Source organism: Euleptes europaea, chromosome 4, assembly GCF_029931775.1.
Source record: "Euleptes europaea isolate rEulEur1 chromosome 4, rEulEur1.hap1, whole genome shotgun sequence".
Taxonomy (NCBI): Eukaryota; Metazoa; Chordata; class Lepidosauria; order Squamata; family Sphaerodactylidae; genus Euleptes; species Euleptes europaea.
The window spans coordinates 4,717,209-4,741,502 of record NC_079315.1 but is presented as its reverse complement, the minus strand read 5'-3'; the positions used below and the strand labels follow the sequence as shown (position 1 = coordinate 4,741,502).

General features: G+C 47.5%; 1 protein-coding gene across 1 annotated transcript in view; it reads left to right on the top strand.

Annotated features, from left to right (window-relative positions):
- NSD2 (nuclear receptor binding SET domain protein 2) overlaps positions 1-24,294 on the top strand; it is an 87,454-nt gene that overhangs the window by 35,526 nt on the left and 27,634 nt on the right. The window contains exons 9-13 of the mRNA XM_056848868.1: positions 1,215-1,330; positions 6,242-6,373; positions 12,497-12,620; positions 14,811-15,011; positions 22,013-22,192. Of these exons, the coding sequence (XP_056704846.1) occupies positions 1,215-1,330; positions 6,242-6,373; positions 12,497-12,620; positions 14,811-15,011; positions 22,013-22,192 (753 nt within the window). The remainder of the gene's footprint in view (positions 1-1,214; positions 1,331-6,241; positions 6,374-12,496; positions 12,621-14,810; positions 15,012-22,012; positions 22,193-24,294) is intronic.

Sequence of the window (24,294 nt, the reverse complement as noted above, 5' to 3'; positions counted from 1 at the left end):
CCAGCATTGCAGTCCAACCGGATAATATTAGTATTTGATTTAAATTTATTTTTTTGTACTTGATTTTAACTGTTTTCTTGCTGAATCTGATTTGATTTTGTCTACTTGATTGTAATGGCCTTTGGCTATATACAATAAATCTGTACCGTACCATAAAATGGCTGCTACATCTGACTTTCAGTCACACAGTGAAGATCCTTGTGCTGTGGTGGTAGCTGCTGCTGCCAAAGCAATGTTTTTAAAAATCTGCACAGCCAACCAGAAGCTTTGCTGGGCAGAAGCCCCCACCCAGCCACACCCACTTTCTAAAAACACTTGGTAGGTGCCAGGAAAGGTGTCGGCAGGCGCCACATGGGGGACTCCTAGGGAGAAGAAAATCTGGAAAAATAGCTTTAAAAACAACAAAAATTAAGCTTTGTGGCACTTGACTGAGCAACAGATTATACCCCAATCCTATGCGTGCTTTCTTAGAAGCAGGTCTCACTGAACTGCTTGGATTTACTCCCAAGAAAGTTGTACAGGATTGCAACAGTATTGTGGCATGAAACGTTTATCCACTGAGAGCTAAGTTCATTGAATGCTTCTGAGGAAATGAGCTCTCGTTTAGGAAAGCTACTTATTACAATAAATATGTACGGTAAAGGTAAAGGTCCCCTGTGCAAGCACCGGGTCATTCCTGACCTATGTACAATGCCACAAAACTCTTTATTTATTCAGTATTATTGTTTTTAATGGAATTAATGAAGTTCATTTCAGCATAGAGGGGAGAGGAAGTAGGCAGGAAGTCTTCGAAGCTATTGGCCGGAATGAGTTTCAGTAAGAGGGAGGGGTGGGCTTAATATGGAGTATTTTGTCCTAGTTGTCTCAATTTGTGTTTAAAATGCAACCCTCCAATTATTATAGCTTTAAAAATATTAGGAAATCCATTACCTGTTGTCAAAATGGGGGGAAACCCATGTAGACCATTTCAAGCTCCATGGTGGAAGAGTGGGATACCAAGGTAATAAGTGGCAAATTGCAGCTTTGTTTGCCTGCTGTATTTCTTCCTGTTCAAACCCATTTCAGACGTTTGCCTTAGACAGTATTGTAGATGCGTAAACGACCACATAAATTATTCCTACGCATTTGAGGGTATGTTTTCTACTGGCTTCAAGGAAATACGTTGATGTTCCAAGTTCGCTTTGTAAACAGAAATTATTTTGCCACAACGACAGGTCTGTCAGATGCATGTAAACCACTGAAGAAGCGAAATCGAGGTTCGGCCGCAGAATCTTCGCACCTTGCTTATAGCAAAAATTCGTCTCCTTCAGCTTCCTTTACTGAGAATGAGGTAAAGATATGAACGAATAGTGGCATTCACATTAACTGCCATAATAATAATAAAAAATGCTAGGAATGAGTTCCCCCCCCCAAACAAAAAAACAGAAGGCAAAATTTAAACCGTGAGTACCTGTGGAATTTTGATAGAGGGTAGCGAACACCAGCACAAAATCCTCGCCATTGGAAAGGGTGTAAATCACAAAACGGCTGCTGTGGGGCCCCCCAAAACAGGCACAAACTGTTGGGAGTAGGGTTTCCAACCACCAGGTGGTAACTGGAGATCTCCTGGGACCACAACTAATCTCCAGTTCGAAAGAGATCAGTTCACCTGGAGAAAATGAAAGATGGACTCTATGGCAGGGATGTTGAACTCAATTACTATGAGGGCAGGATATGACATAAACGTCACTTGGTCGTGCCGGGCCATGCCTTGCCAGCCCATATTCAGAGTGGGAGGGGGTGGCTGGTTCATGGGCCGGATAAGAGCTCTCAAGGGGCCGGATCCGGCCCGTGGGCGTTTTATTTGACACCCCTGCTCTATGGCATTACACACCATTAAAGTCCCTCCCCAAATCCCACCTTCCTCAGGCTCCACCCCCAAAATCTCCAGGTATTTCCCAACCCAGAACTGGCAGCTCTAGTTGGGAGGTTCCAAGACAAGTGCTCTCTTTCAGTGGAAGCAAGTGCTTCCGAATGAGCCACATGAAGCTGCCTTATACTGAACAAGACCCTCGGTCCATCAAAGTCAGTATTGTCTACTCAGACCCGCAGCGGCTCTCCAGGGTCTCAAGCAGAGGTCTTTCACATCACCTACCTGCCTAGTCCCTTTAAGTGGCCCCTTTAGCTGTGAAGACTTCTTCCAAAAATTTATTAGCCGTGATATCCAGAAACCCTTTTAAAGCAATGTTTTTTATAACCTTTTCAAACTCTTAATACATCCCTGGGAATACAAAGTACAGTAAGCCCCCTAGAGACGCCTGGTTGGCCACTGTGTGAACAGACTGCTGGACTTGATGGGCCTTGGTCTGATCCAGTAGGGCCTTCCTTAAGTTCCTAGCTGTACCACTAGCTCCTCCTCTCCTTGCATAGTTTTGTTTCCAAAGGAGGCAGTTAGACCTAACCAGGCAGTCTGCACCATTATACTGTGAAGGAGTACTGCCATCAGCAGGCTTCATGTGGAGTAGGGGAGAATCGAACCCGGTTCTCCCGATTAGAGTCCACCGCTCTTAACCACGACGCCATGCTGGCTCTCACCATATTTAACTCATGAATACTTCTATCACTGAAAGGTTTCCTGTACGGATTCCTGTAAAGCCCCTGAAAAATACTTGGTAGGATTTTGTCCATAGCAAGTTCTTTTTCTTGGTACGGGGAGGGGGTTGCATGGGAATATTCCAGTTGTGCCTGCCTGGGTTCTTCTTGGAACACATGAAGCTACCTTACACTAAATCAGACTACTGGTCCATCAAAATCAGTATTGTCTACTTAGACTGGAAGCGGCTCTCCAGGATCTCAGGTAGAGGTCTTTCACATCACCTACCACCTGGTCCATTTAGCTGGAGGTGCCGGGGATTGAACCTGGGACATTCTGCATGCCAAGCAGGTGCTCTACCACTGAGCCACACCCCCTCCCCAAGATTATTCCTTGCATTGAAGTTAATGGCATGAAAGCTGGTTTATGAAATCACCAGTCCTTGCAACAGTGTATTACAACTTTCTCCTTTGGTTATTGCACAACGCTAGAATGTTGCATAGGGGCCATGTGGTTTTTAAAATTCTATTTACATGGACACATGAATCTACTGAATCAGAGCCTGGGTCCATCAAAGTCAGTATTGTCTGCTCAGACCAGCAGTGGCTCTCCAGGGTCTCAGGCTGAGGTCTTTCACATCGCCTACTTGGCCGGTCCCTTTAACTGGAGATGCCGGGGATTGAACCTGGGACCTTCTGCATGCCAAGCAGATTGCTCTACCACTGTGCCACGGCCCCTCACCTATATTTGTACATATACAAATCTTTTAAATATATTCCAAACATTTGAATCCATGAAACAATGCTTACAGTATAGAACAACCAACAATAGCCTGTCATGTTATCAAAGCGTGAAAGTACCTCCCATTTTACATTTTCTTCCAGCTTCACTCTATTTGAATAAACAAGTAAAACGGTTCCATCCTTGCCCAATAAATATCTAATATTGTGTAGAAGAGGTGAATCTCTTGGTGGATCAGCACAACTGAAGCAAAAGAAAATGCACACACAACAAAAAAAACTGGAGCTACCCTTCATAGTTGGGTAAACACAGAGATTATAGTTGGGGGTTTGAGTATTCCTACAGAGTCTCGGGAATGAGAAATATAAACATCTTGGGAAATGAGAATGAATATAAGCATCTGTAAAATAATCTTAAATAATACACTGTGCTTGATGGTTAAATTTTTTTTGTAAGAAAAAAAACCCCTTAGTAAGATACTGAAGATTTGACGTCATCTCTGAAAACAGTCATAAACTACTTTACGATGCAATAGATATATGACATATATATAAATTATATTATCAAAACATAAAACCAGGATGCATATAGCCCTTGCAAGAATGACAAACGGAGTGGTGGGGTCAGATGATAACAGTGGGAAAGATTTGGTCACAGTATGAGAAGACAAGAGTCACTGTAAAAGACAGCCATGCTAGGAAATGTTGAGGGCAGCAGGCAAAGAGGAAGACCCAACAAGAGATGCATTGACTCAATCAAGGAAGCCACAGCCCTCAATTTGCAAGATCTGAGCAAGGCTGTCAAAGATAGGAAATTTTGGAGGACTTTGATTCATAGGGTTGCCATGAGTCGGAAGCTATTTGACGGCACTTAACACACAACACAGCCCTGATGATGTCTATGGGGCCCTATTCCAATTTTTTTTTATTTTTAAAAGGAGTTAAATTCCTTTTTGGTGGCAGAGAAACCTCTGAGTAGATGGCATGAAGAAGAAGAGTTGTTTCTTTATATGCTGACTTTCTCTACCACTTAAGGGAGACTCAAACTGGCTTACAATCGCCTTCCCCTCCCCACAACAGACCCCTTGTGAGGTAGGTGGGGCTGAGAGAACTGTGACTAGCCCAAGGTCACCCAGCTGGCTTCATGTGTAGGAGTGGGGAAACAAACCCAGTTCACCAGATTAGTGCCACTTGTGGAGGAGTGGGGAATCAAACCCGGTTCTCCAGATCAGAGTCCACTGCTCCAAACCACCGCTCTTAACCACTATACCATGCTGGCATGGCAGCGCCACTCCCGGCTGCCCTCGTAACCCTCCTCTTAGGAATGGGCTGTCCTCCTTACAAGAGGTCAGTTCTACCTTGCAACCTATTATTCCTGCAATTCCCTCCCAGAATATCACTGGGGGTGTAATGCTTCTTTTCATGCCTTAGCTGAAATCCCTTCTTGTCATAAAAGCCTTTGGTTTGCCCATGTTCAAACAGTGCCTTAATCGTGGGTAACTGCACATGCTTACATTCCTCCTTTACCAGTCTTCTCCTTCCCGGTCTTCTCCTGGAAAGGAGTGAGCTCTAATCTGGAGTACCGGATTCGATTCCCCACATGAGCAGTGGACTCTGATCTGGACATCCGGGTTTGATTCCCCACTCCTCCAGATGAAGCTAGCGGGGTGACCTTGGGCCAGCTCACTCAGCACCACCTACCTCCCAGGGTGTCTGTTGTGGGGAGGGGAAGGGAAGGTCATTGTAAGCCAGTTTGATTCTCCTTAAGTGGTAGAGAAAGTTGGAATATAAAACCAAATCTTCTCCTTCCTCCTCCTCCCTCCTCCTCATTGGTTATCCTTGCCTTTCTACTTGTCTGCCCCCACTTAAAATGGTAAGCAGTAGGAACTGCAAATGGGAGGAGAGATTAAAATGCTAATTTGTATGCTTGTGGCTAAGTGAAGTGTGGGATTTTCCAGCTCCCAGCTCTATTGCACTATGTTCTCTCTTTTTAGCCTTTCTTGAGTTGTGTTCGAAATCAATCTACAAAAGGAATTATATATGTATATACACACATTTTGAAACTAGGAAATCTCTCAGGACGCAGTGATATCAATTCCGGGAGAAGACCCAAAACTGACACCGTCTCGTTGAATGACACTAGGAATACCCCCCTCCATTTCTATGGAAAGAAGGCGGCTGAGGGGAGAAATGATAGAGGTCTATAAAATTATGCATGGTTTGGAGAGAGTGGACAGGGAGAACTTTTTCTCCCTCTCCCATAATGCTAGAACGCGGGGGTCGTCTGCTGAAGCTGGAGGGTGAGAGATTCAAAACAGATAAAAGGAAGTATTTCTTCACACAACGCATAGTTAAATTGTGGAACTCCCTGCCCCAGGATGTGGTGACAGCTGCCAACTTAGAAGGCTTTAAGAGGGGAGTGGACATGTTCATGGAGGAAAGGGGTATTCATGGCTACTAGTTAAAATGAATACTGGTCATGATGCATTCCTATTCTCTCCAGGATCAGGGGAGCATGCCCGTTATATCAGGTGCTGTGGAACGCAGGCAGGATGGTGCTGCTGCAGTCGTCTTGTTTGGGGGCTTCCTAGAGGCACCTAGTTGGCCACTGTGTGGACAGACTGCTGGGCTTGATGGGCCTTGGTCTGATCCAGCAGGGCTTTTCTTATGTTCTTATATAGTAATTGGGGGAATTCATATAGAGTTGCCGGCTGTGGTGACCTAACTTCTGGGCAATTACCTGGAACTGATATCACTCAGTCACGTGACATCGTGCCCCCCAGACACACACACACACACACACACACACACACACACACACACACACACACACTGAGTGAGCACGGGTGATAGAGGGTGAGAACATTTGTTTGCCTTCCTAGCACAGGCAAATGGTCAGGCTTTGTGTCAGGGACTTTGATGTGCTCAGATTTCAGATGGTCAAGGGGACGAGCGGCCAGAGTCTCCCTATGAAAGCGCGGACGAGGCGCAAGTGGAATTGTCTCTGCTATCCAAAAAGGCCGACCGAGGATCTGCACCGAGGAAGGAATACGTTTGTCAGGTAAGAGGGAAAATCCTTGGAGCAGGTTCTTGGGTCTCAATTTGGAAAGAGCGAACGAAAATGTGGGAATGGACGACTAGCTTGTCTGAGGAATCTTTAAATTCTAAGCTAAATGCTTTTCTAGAGTACTAGGTGACACCTTATAATTAGTTTTTGGCTCGCTTACTTTAAGCAATCTCATTCACATGTTGTGTTTTCCTGGCATGTTAAGCGGGCAGAATGTCTGTTTCAAAGTTGTGCTTCTGGGAGTAAAAGTATTCTAATTATAATGGTTTCTGAATGAGGAAATTTCCTTACAAGTCAGTACATTGCTCTAACACTAATAGCAGATGCACTACTATCAGTAATTCTGTGAATATGGCATAGTTTGAATGTTGAAAACAGCTTGGAGCATCAAATCAATTTTAATCAGCTAAATAAGACTGTTCTTTCCTGCTCAGTACATCTTACAAGCTGCAGGAGAATATCAAGGTGCTGTTCCAGCTGCATTTGGAAGCGGACGTTTCCTTTTTCATTTGCTTTTGCTTTTATAATGGTTGGACATTTTATTTTAGTTATATATTTATTTACTCTACTTATAGTCTGCCTTTCCCACTAAACTCTTGAACACACGAAGCTACCTTATACTGAACCAGACCCTCGGTCCATCAAAGTCAGTATCATCTACTCAGACCAGTAGCGGCTCTCCAGGGTCTCAGGCAGGAGTCTTTCACATCACCATCTACCTGATCCCTAACTGGAGAAGCTGGGGATTGAAGCTGGGACCTTCTGCATGCTGAGCAGATGCTCTTCCACTGAGCCGTAAAGTCTCCCCATAAGAAGCTACCTTGCACTGAATCAGGCCCTGGTCCCTCAAGATCACTATTGCCAACTTTGACTGGCAGCAGCTGACCAGGGTCTCTCTCTTTCTCACACACATGAACATACATGAAGCTGCCTTATACTGAATAAGACCCTTGGTCCATCAAGGTCAGTATTGTCTACTCAGACCCGCAGCGGCTCTCCAGGGTCTCAAGCAGAGGTCTTTCACATCACCTACCTGCCTAGTCCCTTTAAGTGGAGCTGCTGGGGATTGAACCTGGGACCTTCATGCCAAGCAGATGCTCTACCGCTGAGCCACAACCCCTTCTCTTTGCTTTCTACTGAATCTGACCCTTGATCCATCAAGGTCAGTATTGTCTGTTCAGACTGGCAGCAGCTCTCCAGGGTCTCAGGCAAGGGTCTTTCACATCACCTACTTGCCTGTTCCCTTTAACTGGAGATGCCGGGGATTGAAGCTGGGACCTTCCACATGCCAAACAGATGCTCTTCCACAGAGCCATAGCCACTATCTCAGGTAGACCCCTTTTTACAACGCCTATTGCCTGTTTCCTCTAACTGGAGGTGTCAGGGATCGAACTGGTGCCATCTACATCAAAGCAATTAAATAAGAGCGTGTTGTATATAGAGGCTGGCTAATCTCCTATTAAGGAAAAATATCCCAACACGCAGCCACTTCCAATTCTTTTGTTATTTTTATATTTTTCCCATGCTTAGTATCTCTTTAAATACCAGTTCACAAAGTTTTCATAACACGATTATCAATACTAAACCACCATAGACAAAATAGATAAATGTGGACATTTATCTATTTTGTCTATGGTGGTTTAGTATTGATAATCGTGTTATGAAAACTTTGTGAACTGGTATTTAAAGAGATACTAAGCATGGGAAAAATATAAAAATAACAAAAGAATTGGAAGTGGCTGCGTGTTGGGATCTACATCAAAGCAAGCAATCTACCCCAGAGCCACAGCTCACAGTCCTTTCCTATCTAAGAGTCTCGAGACAAGCCTTGAGCCTCCTTGGCCCAACTTGCCTACCTTGCAGTTGGTGAAGACCCTACATGCTGTCTTCTCCACCATGTAGAGCTATTTTCTGCTCTTCTGCCCAGGCATAGCAGGGGGAACGAATTAACTAGGGGTGGGAAACAGGCACATGTGAGGCCCCACGCTCCCCAGCTCATGGCAAAAAAGGGCAAAATGTACCAGTTGGGAATGGAGCGTACCAGTCACACATGAAGCTGCCGAATCACACGCTTGTATAAAAAACACAAGAAAAAACTGCTGTGCCCCATGGCGCAGAGTGGTAAGCTGCAGTACTGCAGTCCAAGCTCTGCTCATGACCTGAGTTTGATCCCGATGGAAATTGGTTTCAGGTCGCCGGCTCAAGGTTGGTTAGTTTTTTTTTTTATTTTACGATCATTTGACCAAAAAATAGAACACATCTAATCAGAAGTAACATAAATTTGTAATAAAAACTATCAGTCAGACAAAGAGTCCACAAAATAAAATATTCCAATAAAATACCATATCTAAAAAGTCAAATAAGCTAGCTTCTAAAATATTTATCCAATTTTACTATTTTTGTAAATTGCATCCTTTTGGGCCTTATGTATAGCAACACAAAATTTGGCCACGCATCTCGAAGTTTGTGGGTTAATATCTTCTAGTAGTCGTTGGATACAAATTTTATCAGGTAGCCCTATATTATTTCTTAAAATTTCTTGGATAGTCTTAGATCTTAACTCATGATAGAGAGGGCTCAAGGTTGACTCAGCCTTCCATCCTTCCGAGGTCGGTAAAATGAGTACCCAGCTTGCTGGGGGTAAAGGGAAGACGACTGGGGAAGGCACTGGCAAACCACCCCGGAAAATAAAGTCTGCCTAGGAAACGTCGGGATGTGACATCACCCCATGGGTCAGGAATGACCCGGTGCTTGACCAGGGGACCTTTACCTTTTTTACCACAGTATCTATGAAAAATATTCACAGCAGCAATGGCCAGAAATGACACAATATAGCAACTATGAATGTGCAAGAATCAATACTAATAATGCAACGGAACAATACAGTGTAATGTCACACCACAAAGTATCATACAGAAAGGTCAATAGACAATCCTTGTCATAAACTGTGAGAGCTGATACATCCGGACAAAGCATTGCCAAGGTTTATAATGTCCAGACAAAAAGATGGAACTCCTGATGCAGATGACAGGATTCCGGTAGTCTCCTGTTTCGCAGAGTCTTCGTCAGAGATATCATGCATGCTCTATTTTAAAATACAAATACAGTAACATAATACCAACAGACACTCAAACCCCCTACCCGCATATACACAAGTGACAACTTACTTCGGACTGCAGTCTTGCAAGTTCCTCATATGTTCGTATCTAATGCGCCTACCAGTAGAGGAAGTAACCTTGTAAACACTAATTGGTGTTGGTTCTTGTAGGTTATCCGGGCTGTGTAACCGTGGTCTTGGAATTTTCTTTCCTGACGTTTCGCCAGCAACTGTGGCAGGCATCTTCAAAGGATTAACACTGAAGGACAGTGTCTCTCAGTGTCAAGTGTGTAGGAAGAGTAATATATAGTCAGAAAGAGGTTGGGTTTGAGCTGAGTATTTATTAAAGGAGTCACTGATAGGATGGAGAAACTTTTGAAAAAACATAACCTACAAACAGTGTTTAAACCCACCAAGAAAATACAACAAATGCTACGATCAGCAAAAGTCAAAAGAGACCCCCTCACCTGTGCAGGAGTATATCGTATACCTTGCAGCTGTGGAGAAGTTTACATCGGGACCACAAAACGCAGCATACAAACAAGGATAAAAGAACATGAAAGATACTGCAGACTTGGCCAACCTGAGAAATCAGCAGTGGCTGAACATGGACTGACACAAACAGGACACAGGGTCTTATTCCAAGACACTGAAAGACTGGACAATTCTACCAACTATTTTGTCAGATTGCACAGAGAAGCCATTGAAATTCATAAACATCAGCACAACTTTAACAGAAAAGAGGAGAGTTTAAGAATGAATAAGGCTTGGCTTCCTGTTCTGAAAACCTCCAGACTAACAAAGGCAACAGTCAACAATAGCCATCCAGATTAGCCTTGGATTACACACATTAACAGATCACTTCAGGATACAAAGGTTCCATATTAACATACCATACCCTCATTAGCGCATTATCTTGATACTTACAGGACAATGATTAGCACATTACTTTTGCAGGACAGTACTCAGCTCAAACCCAACCCCTATCTGACTATATATTACTCTTCCTACACACTTGACACTGAGAGACACTGTCCTTCAGTGTTAATCCTCTGAAGATGCCTGTCACAGTTGCTGGCGAAACGTCAGGAAAGAAAATTCCAAGACCACGGTTACACAGCCCGGATAACCTACAAGAACCAATGAACTCTGACCGTGAAAGCCTTCGACAATACTAATTGGTGTGATGCACAGAGAGCAAGAAAAACAGGTTGCTTACCTGTGGCTGGTGTTCTTCTGTATAGTCTCGCGACCCACTCACGTCCACCTTCGAAAGCATCCATTTTCTTCAGGTTAACTGATCTCTGTTACATGGAGATCAGTTGTAATAGCGGGAGATCTGTAGCCACCACCTGGGAGGCTGGTAACCCTGACTCTGAGTTTACAAGAGGGTCATTCACTCGGCCACTTGACTTACAGAATCATGGAGTTGAAAGGTGCCATAGAGGTCATCTAGCCCAACCCTTTTACTCTGCAGGATCAGCCTAAAGCATCCCTGACAAGTGTTTGTCCAGCCGCCGCTTGAAGACTGCCAGTGGGTGTGCTAGGATTCAGTTAAATGAATTTGACCGTATTGGCTGGGTTTATCGAGTTAATATATGAGTGAATGGTCTTCTCTTGCCTTTAGTTTTTGTTTGCAAGTCAGAATTCCCTGTTATTCCAGTGTAGTCTGGAAATAGGATAAGAGCCCCCCCCCCAAGAAAGCGATTAAGAACTTACATTGCCTCCCAACCAGTGTAAGGGGCACCAAAGTGTTCGCGAATGCCCTCCAACCCACTCGGTTGCCAAGGATTTGTGGTAAGGAGAATCCTGCATTCTATTTATTTCCATTTGTTGCCCCGTTCTCCCCAGCCTAAACCGGGCTCAGAGTGGCTTGCAAAATTATAAACGTCCTATTAAATCAATAAAAGCATGAAAGCATTTTAAAAGAGCCCTATAAAATCATATGAACCTTATCCTGAATTACCTAGGCGCCTCTAAAGTGTGAATCACAAACACACACAAATTTCAGCTAGGCAAGCGGTTGGAATAATGCCAGGTTGAATAATGTATTTCCATGATGACCGGGCAACGCTTGGGTTGTGTTTCAAGTTAACGTGTAATGTAAATGTAATCTTTTTTTAAAAAAAGATTTTTATTAAAGATTTTCAAAAAAAGAAAAACACACGTAACATACTCAATCGTACACATGCATACAGTATAATCAGTCTTCCAGGGAGTTCATTTTGAGTTAATCATTCATATCATGCTGGATATTTGTTTAATTTATTTAATTAATGATCTATCTAAATTCTTTGTCAGTATTTCCACTGCTCTTCAAGCTGTCTATCAGTGCTGAATACAATTCATATTACCCATTCTGTGCTTTACTTTTATTCTTCATTTGCTCTAAACTAGATTTTTTCACATACACTGTAAATCTGCTGCCTTTATATTACTATTCTTTTACGTATTAATATGCCTCCACCCTTCTTTACTGAATTATGATTTCTACTTTATGCAATCAAAATATAACTCCAATTTCTTCTGAAATTCTTCCATTGTTCTGCCTTCCAGATTGGATAATTTCGCCATCACTACATATTCTGCCATTTTATCTTGCCATTTTTCCAACTCTGGAATTTCTTCTTGTTTTTAAGTTGTGTAAATGTAATCTTAAAGGTGACTAAAGTTTCCCTCCTCTTAGCAGACTCCTCTTGGGAGATAACCATTCAAGTAGCCAAATTTTGCCTCCGGTCTAGTGGGATTCTTAAACGGCTAATTGAAAACCCTTCCCCATAGAAGAGCTTTTCCTCCTCCTCTTCAAACCATCCCTCCCAGAATCAACTTTTATTATTTTATTTTATTATTTTAAACACAACTTTGATTTTTATTCAGAGCTGATATCGTATCGAAATGAAACTTGATTGATTGATCTTAAAGGTGTCATACAGGGAAAAGGCGTGCGTGAAAGGTAACCGAGGAGCAGCAAGCAACCCGTCGGCTTTCTGTACTTCTAACTCTGAACTTTTCTCTTAAAGCTTTGTGAAAAGCCTGGAGATTTGCTGCTGTGTGAAGGACGGTGTTGCGGTGCCTTCCATGCCGGGTGCACAGGGCTCCCGTGGAAATCCTCAGGACGCTTCGTCTGTAGCGAATGCTCTTCAGGCAAGTCTTTTCTCATGCTGGCCGGCAGTATTTGTATGTGTTTTTGTTTGCACAAACGGCCACCTTTATGATTCAAGCACCGCTTGAGTCTAGTTGTTCCCAGAGTTGAAAGATAATTGTAGGAAAATTATTTCCTACAATTATTATTACCGTATATACTCGTGTATAAACCGAGTTTTTCAGCCCAAAAAAAGGGGTGAAAAAAGCCAACTCGGCTTATACGCGGGTCAATACGGTAGGGGAGGAGGGAGGAGGGAAAACTTACCACTGCCGTCATCCTTCGCCGCTGGCCCGCTCGCCTTCCCGCGGCCTGGGAGCGGCCAGCGGGGCCTGCCTGGGAGCAGGCAGGCCTCGCGGCCGCCCCCCCACCCACCCCCCGCCGCCGGCCCGCGCCCCTTCCCGCGGCCTGGGAGCGGCTGGCGGGGCCTGCCTGGGAGCAGGCAGGCCTCGCCCCCCACCCCCGCCGCCGGCCCGCGCCCCTTCCCGCGGCCTGGGAGCGGCCAGCGGGGCCTGCCTGGGAGCAGGCAGACCTCGCCGCTGCCCCCCCCCCCCGCCGCCGGCCCGCTTGCCTTCCCGCGGCCTGGGAGCGGCCAGCGGGGCCTGCCTGGGAGCAGGCAGACCTCGCCGCTGGCCCCCCCCCCGCCGCCGGCCCGCTCGCCTTCCCGCGGCCTGGGAGCAGGCAGGCCTTGCCGCCACCCCCCCCCCCCCCGCCGCCGCCGCCGGCCCGCTCGCCTTCCCGCGGCCTGGGAGCGGCCAGCGGGGCCTGCCTGGGAGGCTGCCGGGCCCGTGCCGCTTTCCGCCGCCCGGAGCGGCCTGGGGGCGGCCTCCTGCGGCTGCAGGAAAGCCGCCCCCACCGGGCCCGCGCCGCTTTAAGCCGCCAGGAGCCGGTCAGGTAAGCCTGCGGGGGGGGGGGGAGTTATAAGCCGACCCTCGGCTTATACGCGGGTGCCTAATTTTTCCCCATTTTTGGGGAGAAATTAGGCACCTCGGCTTATACGCGGGTCGGCTTATACACGGGTATATACGGTATACAAATTAATTGTAGGAAAGAAGGCGGCCAAGGGGAGACATGATAGTGGTCTATAACATTATGCATGGTGTGGAGAGAGTGGACAGGGAGAGATTTTTCTCCCTCTCCCATAATACTAGAACGCAGGGTCGTCTGCTGAAGCTGGAGGGTGAGAGATTCAAAACAGATAAAAGGAAGTATTTTTTCACACAACGCATAGTTAAATTGTGGAACTCCCTGCACCAGGATGTGGTGATGGCTGACAACTTGGAAGGCTTTAAGAGGGGAGTGGACATGTTCATGGAGGAAAGGGGTATTCATGGCTGTATCACTGAGAGATAGCTTTTAAAATATTACTGTAGGTTAACTGATTCCTTGTCCATTGGCAAAGAGCTGTCTCTTTCCATTTTAGGCCGGGCCATGCCTCGCCAGCCCAGATTGGGACTGGGTGGTGGTGGTGGCTGGCTTGATTCTCCCTTAAGTGGTAGAGAAAGTCAGCATGTAAAAACAAACTCCTCTTCTTTGTATTACTCAACAAGTAGCCAGATTACCTCCTGTATCAAGGATACGCTCACTGCTTGTATGCACCCCTAGATAATATTACTAAGAATTTTATTTTAATGCTTCTATAGAGTATTTCAGGAGCCCCGTGGCACAGAGTGGTATGCTGCAGCACTGCAGTCCAAGCTCTGCTCCCGACCTGAGTTCGATCCCAATGGATGTTGGTTTCAGGTAACCGGCTCAAGGTCAACTCAGCCTTCCATCCTTCCGAGGTCGGTAAAATGAGTACCCAGCTTGGCTGGGGGTAAAGGGAAGATGACTGGGGAAGGCACTGGCAAACCACCCTGTAAACAAAGTCTGCCTAGTAAACGTTGGGATGTGATGTCACCCCATGGGTCAAGAATGACCCGGTGCTTGCACAGGGGACTACTTTTACCTTTATAGAGTATTTGGTTTTGTAATCTTGTTTTATAACTATGGTTTGGTCAATGAAGGTGGTGATTATGATGATGAAATATTAGCTGTGGCTACTTCTTTGTTGACCAGCTCTTTTAAATGTGATTAACAGAAGTATTCTGGTTCCTGACGTTGTCATTACCTACCAGAAATTAATCTGGTTTTGTCCTAGGCTTTATAGAGAGCGATATTCAACTTGCTTTTTAATATATATATTTTACTAGGCATCCACAAGTGTTTTGTGTGTAAAGAGAAAAAATCAGAAGTGAAGCGCTGCACCGTGTCCCACTGTGGGAAATTTTACCATGAAACCTGTGTGAAAAAATTCCACCTGACGGTGTTCGAGAACAGAGGGTTTCGATGCCCTCTCCACAGCTGTGCGAACTGTCACGTTACAAATCCTTCAAGTCCCAAAGTATTCAAAGGTATTTCTTTTTTCCCCTTGCTTCTTTAAAGTGGAGCCAGCGTGGTGTGGTGGTTTGGAGCGGTGGACTCTGATCTGGAGAACCGGGTTTGATTCCCCACTCCTCCACATGAGTGGTGGAGGCTGATCTGGTGAACCGGGTTGGTTTCCCCACTCCTACACACGAAGCCAGCTGGGTGACCTTGGCCTAGTCACAGCTCTCTCCGCCCCACCTACCTCACAGGGCGTCTTTTGTGGGGACGGGAAGTGATTGTTAGCTAGTTTGATTCTTCCTTAAGTGGTAGAGAAAGTCGGCATATAAAAACCAACTCTTCTTCTTACTCCTCCACTGCTTTCCCCTCCAAACTGCTTCCCGTCCCTGTCAGGCTGCTATCTCGGTTTCAGTATTGTTTCTGTGTCTGTGCTGTACTGTCTAGCCTCAAGGTCGACCACACATACCAAGGCCTGGGAATGCTACTCCTGGGAAAGTGTACTCTGTTTATGCGTTGCTGATGCTTTGTAATCTCCCGCCATTTACTGCCTTATATTATCGTTCAGCTAGTGAGACTCTCATAGCTGCCATAGTTCCCTGTATGCACTGTATTGCCTTTTTGACCAGTAAAAGCCATCTGCTTGGATTCTATATGACTCTGTGGTGATTTCTGGTTCGAAGGGTCAGGAGCTTACATTATGGCAGCTATCCTTCACCTTCTTCATTGTACTACTAGTCAGGCTGGAGCCCAGGGGGGTTCGCCTGCCACTTGGATGGGAGCTGGGAGGCTCTCCGAGTGACCTACTACCCTGGATTCCTCTCGGAAGGATCCCACCCTGTTACAGGACATAGTCGCTGAACTTTTCAGGACTACCCTAGAGGTTTGCCGCTTGAGGGGACTGGTACAGGAACAGTGGCGATCTCTAAAAGGGATTCTCTGGATGTTGACGTCGGAGGATACTGATACTCGTTTAGATCTTCAAGACTTGGATCAATTACTGGACGATGCCCGGTTGGCAACTGAGGATTTACAAGTACTAACTGGACTTTTGGACAATCTTATTTCTCGAGAGACTCTTTCCTCTAGTTCTGCCATGGCAGGAGCCCCGCCAGAGGGTTTTTCCCTAATACCGGATGCGGCCAGCTGTCAAGCTGAAGCCAAGCGGATCGCTATTCGCACCGCTCTTCTCCTTGTGGAATGTACAAAGGACACCCCGGTAACCACCTTGGCTCAATCTTTGACCTCGACTTTTGGAGCCGATGCACCCGCACTGGCGGTTCGAATACAACCATTGCTGGGCGGGGAACCCGACCCCATACTCACACTCCTGGAAACAGAACTTTTACCGCGCATTACGGCGGAGGCTGCCCTGAGACTTGAGAACGCCAAAGTTCTTGCGGATAAGGAAGCCGCCGAAGCGGCTAAGGTCGCAAAAGATAAAGAAGCTGATGAAGCAGCCAAGGCGGCAGCAGCAAGGGTTAGGGATCGGGCGAAAATGGATACTCGCCCCAAGGACACTGTACAGGGGCTATCAGGTCTGTCCTTTTCCCCGGCGTTTGTCCCGTCGCGCACGACCCAACGCGCATGCCGCCTGGCTGACCGACGTCGAGACTCAGGAGAGTCCGAGGACGAGGATCTATATGGAGACAGCTCTCAATGGGCCACGAGCTTCCGGACCAGTAAACCTCATCTTACTGGTGGCCCAAGTGAGGATGTTCACCTCTTACGAGCCCAGAATCGGGACCTCTCCGACCGTGTTGATCAACTCCAAGAGCTAATGGAGCGTATGCTTCAGGATAACAGGCAATTACAACAAACCCTGATAGCCCAGGCACAGCCCGTTCCGATACCGGGTCAGGGGGTGCCCATCCAGCCACCCGCTAATGTGCCTGCTCCACTCCTGCCTCCCGGAGCTCCCGTTGTTCCTCCACCCGGACCACCCGTGCAACCGGGCCAGCCTGCGCCCAGCCCTTGGAAGCAACTCAAATTAAAAACTACGTACGACGGATCTCTTGAGACTCTGCCTTGTTTCTTGCATCAAGTGGACAGTTATATGCGAGAACAAGGGCAGCTTTTCCCCACGGAGGATAGCCGGGTGCGTTACGTAGCTTCCCTTCTGACAGGTAAAGCAGCTGACTGGATGGTTCTCCAGTTCGACACCCGCTCTCGTGCTATCCGTTCCCTCAACAACTTCATGACTGCTCTGAGAAGGAGGTTTGAGGACCCCTTCCTGGGGGAACGAGCCAAAGCGGAACTCTTACAACTAAAACAAGGCTCTGCTACAGTTCGAGAGTTTGCCGATGAATTTCAACGACTAGCAAGTAAAATTGTAGGTTGGCCCGAAACCACCCTAATTCACCATTTCAGGGAAGCCTTGCACCCTGATGTTCTGAACTGGTCATACATGCGGGGTGATCCCGATACCCTTGAAGAGTGGATTCTATTGGCCGAGGAAGTGGAAAGCTGCCGACGCTTTATTTCTCTAGTCCGTCAAAAGCACAAGGAAAAAGGCACCCAAAAGCCCCAATCCAAGGCACCACCGCCCGTCCCACGAAATCCTCCACGTCCGCCCCAGGAACGTGAAGCCCGATTTCAAAGAGGTGCCTGTCTTACTTGCGGAGAAATGGGCCACTTTACAGCTGTTTGCCCGCACCGCCCTGAATTATTTCGTCCCAGCACGATAACCCGAGCCAGAGGTCGTCCACCACGCAGAGGCACCGCGGCCACCCGCAGCGCAGCTCCGGGAAGACCCACACCCTCTGCACTCCATGCTGGAGACCCAGCCTCCCTGCCTACTACAAACGACCCCGCCGGGTCTCGGATTATAAGTGCCCCATTGGGGGACAACTTTCCCTCTTCGGATGAGGAAAACCCATGGAATTCTCCAGCCTTAAACCTGGAATCTCCCCTCGACTTGTCAAAAAACGGCTCCGGTCTGTGGTGAGTGGAGCGTCTCCACAGACCTCTGCAGATCCTCCTGCTAAACCGAATGCTCCTACCAAAATCAAAGAAGTGGACTCCACCGTCTACGTGGATGCAGTTTTACAACACCTTAACGGTGGCCCCCAACTACCCGTCAAAGCACTCATCGACTCCGGTTGCTGTCGCACTCTCATAAGCGAAGCCACTTTTGCTGCACTCAGAGCCGAATCTGAGGCTTTACCCGCCCCTGTCCAATTTGCCCAAATGGACGGGAGCCATTTCCAGGGAGGTCCAGTTGATCACCGCACCATAGGGGTGGCAATGGGAATTGGCTCCCACTGGGAGCAAATAGACTTCACTATAGCCCCTATCCGTTTTGAAGTAGTCTTGGGTATTAACTGGATTAAAGGACATAGTCCCAGTATTAACTGGGAAACAAACACTATCTCCTTTGCTAGTCCCATGTGCAACCAACACCGGCAAAACTTTGCGCTGTTATATCCGCCCGTCCCAGCATTAACCTCCGAGGTCCCAGCACCTCCAATCCTACCTGACGTATATCGGGACTTTGCGGATGTCTTCGACCTTAAAGAATGTGATGCCTTGCCCCCCCACCGGGTCTCGGACTGTGCAATTGAGGTGGTCAAGGACTGCACATTAACCAAAAGCAAGATTTACCCTATGAGCGCTTCCGAGCGCACTGTCCTCCGGGACTTCCTAGACAAAAACCTCGCCAGAGGGTTCATTCGCCCATCGAATGCCCCGAACTCGGCCCCCGCGTTTTTCGTCCGAAAGAAGGAGGGCGACCTTCATCTATGCATTGACTTCAGAAAACTCAATGCAGTCACCCAAACCAACGCCTATCCTATCCCATTAATTTCTGATATTTTGGGACAGTTACAGGAGGGCCGGGTATTCTCCAAGTTAGACTTGGTGGAAGCTTACTACCGAGTCCGCATCCGAGAAGGGGATGAACATCTCACTGCCTTCTCTAGCTGTTTCGGAATGTATGAATTCCTCGTGATGCCGTTCGGATTAAAAGGGGCCCCGGGGGTCTTCATGCAACTGATCAACGAAATCCTTCATGACTTACTGTATCGTGGGGTGGTGGTTTATTTGGATGACATTCTTATTTATTCAAAAACCATGGAAGAGCATGTAACTCTGGTCCGAGAAGTTCTGCAGCGCCTGCGCAACCACCAACTCTTTGCAAAACTGGCTAAATGCGAGTTTCATCAAAACCAGCTCACATTTTTAGGATACATAATCTCCCACCAAGGTCTTCGCATGGACCCTGTCAAAGTCCAAGCCGTTCTCGATTGGACTCCCCCCACCAACCGCAAGCAAGTACAACAGTTTCTGGGGTTTGCGAACTTTTATCGAGGGTTCATCCCTAACTTCGCCCAAGTGGCCCTACCCATCACTGATCTCCTAAAAACCAAAGGGAAAGCAAACGCGACTACCTTACCCTCCGCAAAAATCCTGTGGACTGATCAATGCCAAGCCGCATTTGTGGCCCTCAAACGCCTCTTCACATCCGAACCCGTACTACAGCACCCGGACCCAAACCAAATGTTTATTGTGCAAGTCGATGCCTCCGATGTAGCTATGGGAGGGGCCCTCCTCCAGAAAGGTCCGGATGGTCTCCTTCACCCTTGCGCTTACTTTTCGAGAAAATTTGCGCACGCACAATTGAACTGGCCCATTTGGGAAAAAGAGGCAGCGGCCGTTCATCATGCACTGACTCTATGGAGACAATTCTTAGAGGGGTCCAAAATCCCCTTCGAGGTTTGGACCGATCACAAGAATCTAGCTGCCCTCACAGGGTCCCATAAACTATCAGCGAAACAACAACGTTGGGCGGAATTCTTCGCTCAGTTTCGTTTCGTCCTAAAGCATGTTCCTGGGAAACAAAACGTTCTCGCAGATGCCCTCTCCCGGTTGCCGCAATACCCGGTAAAACTCGAGAGGCCAACCGACTCTCTGTTCACCCCTACGCAAAGGGGAGCCCTTCCTGTACTAGCCGTACAAACTCGATCTCAGCAACAGCACCCCAGATCCAGCTCTCCAGCTCCTCCAACCCGATCAGCTACCCAATCGCCCCCGCAACAACGAACCGACGATTCCACCCCTCCAACCCCACCGGCCGCCCTGCCGCCTGCAATCTGCGCACCACCGCACGTAAGCACTACCCCCATAGCAGTTCCTAAGGCCACTGTAGCGGGGGGGGGTACCCGCCAAGGTTCCCATCTCCGAATCCTTTTTGAATACCCTTCGGGACCACTGCCTTTCAGAACGCTCTAATCACATCCTACCCCCTGATGTAATAGAACAGGGGGGCTCTTGGTACAAAGACTCTAAATTGTATGTACCCAAAGCACTCCGAAAAGACGTTTTACACTTAGCTCATGGAGCAAAAACAGCTGGACACTTTGGATTTCTAAAGACTCTCCACTTATTGCGCAGACAATTTTGGTGGGGGGGGGATGCGTTCCGATATTGACTCTTTTATTCGCAGCTGTCCTGTTTGCGCCACAGTGAAACGATCACAGGGCAAACCCCTGGGGCTACTGCAACCTCTGGAAACACCCAACAAACCATGGGAAGTGATTGCTATGGACTTTATGACTGATCTCCCTATCAGCGGAGGAAAAACTGTATTATGGGTTGTTACTGATTTGTTTTCCAAGCAAATCCATTTAGTTCCATGCGCAGGGATCCCCTCTGCTCAAAAATTGGCCCGCCTCTTCGTGTCACATATATTCAGATTACATTCGTTTCCGCGCAAAATAATCTGTGACCGCGGCAGTGGCTTTGTTTCTAAGTTTTGGAAAGCATTTCTCAAGTTGGTGGGGGTAGAACAAGGATTGTCTACTGCATACCATCCCCAAACAGATGGTCAAACTGAACGTGTCAATGCTGTACTTGAATGTTATTTACGCTGTTATGTCAACTACCACCAAGATAACTGGGTGGAACTATTACCTTTTGCAGAATATGCCTACAATAATGCTGTACATCAATCTACAGGTTTTAGCCCATTCTATGCAGTGTATGGACAGGATTTCGGTCCTGTTACTCCCAGAAATAATGTGGAGGGGGAGGGAGATCCTGACGTTGCCTCCTGGGCACACACCCTCCGTACCACCTGGCCCTGGCTCGTTAGCAATCTCGACCGAGCCAAGCGCAAATACAAAGCACAAGCCGATAAACATCGTTCCCCCGGGGGTGATCTGCGAGTGGGTAAATTGGTCTACCTTTCCACTAAAAATCTACGTTCCACCCGTCCGTGCCTTAAGCTCAATGCTAAATTCATTGGCCCATTCCCCGTCACACGGATCATAAATCCCGTCACAGTGGAAGTAGCTCTCCCCAAAGCCCTGAGGCGTGTACATCCCGTTTTCCACATTAGCCTCCTGAAGCCCCATACTGCTTCTCCACAATGGCATCCCGATCCGCCTCCCGAACAACCCATTATGGTGGGGGGGGAGGAGCACTTCGAGATCTCCAAAATCCTTGACTCTCGTATTCACCATGGAAACCTACAGTATTTGGTCCGTTGGAAACACTTCCCCCCTGCCTACGACGAATGGGTTCGCGCACGAGATGTCTCCGCCCCCAAACTCGTCAATGCCTTTCACACTGCCTACCCGGAAAGACCAACCCCCTTACAGACTGGGAGGGGGCCTTAAGGGGAGCAGGATGTCAGGCTGCTATCTCGGTTTCAGTATTGTTTCTGTGTCTGTGCTGTACTGTCTAGCCTCAAGGTCGACCACACATACCAAGGCCTGGGAATGCTACTCCTGGGAAAGTGTACTCTGTTTATGCGTTGCTGATGCTTTGTAATCTCCCGCCATTTACTGCCTTATATTATCGTTCAGCTAGTGAGACTCTCATAGCTGCCATAGTTCCCTGTATGCACTGTATTGCCTTTTTGACCAGTAAAAGCCATCTGCTTGGATTCTATATGACTCTGTGGTGATTTCTGGTTCGAAGGGTCAGGAGCTTACAGTCCCTCCGCCCCCCCCACCATTTTTCTCTAGCTGTGGCTTCCAATTTTTCAGTCAGTGTTCCTAAAAGAGGATGTGTGCTCTTTTATTTTCGCCAGGCAAAATGATGCGCTGCATCCGCTGCCCTGTGGCTTATCACGCCGGCGATGGCTGCATTGCCGCGGGTTGCGAGGTGATCAATTCGAGCAGCATCATTTGCACCAACCACTTTACTGTCACCAAAGGGAAAAGCCACCACGCGCACGTGAATGTAAGCTGGTGTTTTGTGTGCTCAAAAGGTAAGTAAACCGGCAGGCTTTTAAATTTCTTAATCTCGATATAGCATGTATTTAAATGCCACTTCTGCTCCTCGGTTCAAGCCACGATGCAGGTGAGTGGTGCATTTCTTTCCTCAAGTGTTCTACTATTATATTGAAATGCTTTGATTTTCTACTTAAAATGCAGAGGAGAGGAGGAGAATAGTTATATTTACAGCTCATTCCTGAGATGCGGCGTGTGTGGATGGCAGGGAGGAGGCGCTGCCCTACTGCCTCCTAAGCCATTCCCTGCACACCAAAAAGCAAAATAAAAAGCATTTTAGAGTCTTTTTTGTGTGGAATTTATGTGAAACTTTTCGCCCCATAGAGAAAAGCGAGGCTGTGCCTGCTAAAAAGCAGGCACAGCCTTGCTCTTCTCACTGCCTGTGTCCCTGGGGCGAACGGGGACAGGAGGCCGTCTAACAGCAGCACCTCCCCCCTGGAACACCCTGGGAATGCCTTCTGGGACGCTGAAACACCTCCCAGGGTGCTGGCGTAGACCTTTACTCCAGTGGGACGCTGGTAGAAGGCCCCAATGGCGTCCTGGGGTGGTGCTGCCGCGGCAGCCCCCGGAGACCAGCGTCCGGACCTTCCCGCCAGGCGTTTCGGGCCACTAACACCGGCGTAGGTAGCCCGGATGCCGGCACGGGGGGGGGGGGCCTAACGCCGGCGCAGCGCCTTCCTGGCCTCCTAAGGGCTTTCGCCCTTAGAGCTCAGGAATGCGTTGTTAGAATTAAATATTTCCGTTTCTAAACTCATTTAGGTGTAGCGTGCGGATGAAGACAAGCGCCGGGGGGTGCCTGTATTGGTGGTAAAGCAGTGTCTTAAATTATCATTAATTTCCTTATCTCAGAAAAAATTTTATTCATGAAAATAAAATAATGCTTGCCAGTACTGAAATGGCTACCCCAGCCCTATCTCCACAGCATATGAAGGCCAGGTTCCAAGTAAGCTGCTTTGGGTAAGCAGTGGTGACACCTGCTGCTGAAACATGATTTTAACCTGCACGGTCAGATCTCTTAATGGCCAATCGGAAGCCATGCTGGGTGAGAGACCTCCATCTGGCCCCACCTACTTTCTAAAAATGCTTAGTGGGCACCAGGAGCCCCATGGGCACCACGTTGAGAACTCCTGGTCTAGGAGCCCAAGGTCTCCTGGTTCAGGCCATACGGTGAGGAACACTTGGTTGGTACAAGAAAGCAGCTTCTGCATATATGACAGATTGCCAAGAATCATAGACTCACAGAGTTGGAAGGGACCACCAGGGTCATCTAGTCCAACCCTCTGCACAATGCAGGACATTCACAACTACCTCCCCCCCACACATACACACACACCCAGTGACCCCTACTCCATACCCAGAAGATGTGGGGGGACCATGAGCAGTGGAGGTTAATCTGGTGAACCAGGTTGGCTTCCCCCCTCCTCCACATGAATCCAGCTGGATGACCTTGGGCTAATCACAGTTCTCTGTTCTAGTTAGACTAACCTAGAGTATTGTTTTCAGTTTTGGACACCACAATTTAAGAAAGATGTAGACAAGCTGGAACGTGTCCAGAGGAGGGCAGCAAAGATGGTGAGGGATCTGGAGACCAAGTCCTATGAGGAAAGGTTGAAGGAGCTGGGTTTAGCCTGAAGAGGAGAAGACTGAGAGGGGATATGATAACCATCATCAAGTACTTGAAGGGCTGTCATAGAGAGGAGGGTGCCGAGTTGTTTTCTGTTGCCCCAGAAAGTCGGACCAGAACCAACGAGTTGAAACTAAATCAAAAGAGTTTCCACCTAGACATTAGGAAGAATTTTCTAACAGAGCTGTTCCTCAGTGGAACAGGTTTCCTCGGGAGGTGGTGAGCTCTCCTTCCCTGGAGGTTTTTAAGAAGAGGCTAGATGGCCATCTGTTAGCAATGCTGATTCAATGACCTTAAGCAGATCATGAGAGGGAGGGCATCTTGGGCATCTTCTGGGCATGGAGTAGGGGTGTGTGGTGTGTGTGTGTGTAAAGTGCCTTCAAGTTGCAGCCGACTTATGGCGACCCCTTTTGGGGTTTTCATGGCAAGAGACTAACAGAGGTGGTTTGCCGGTGC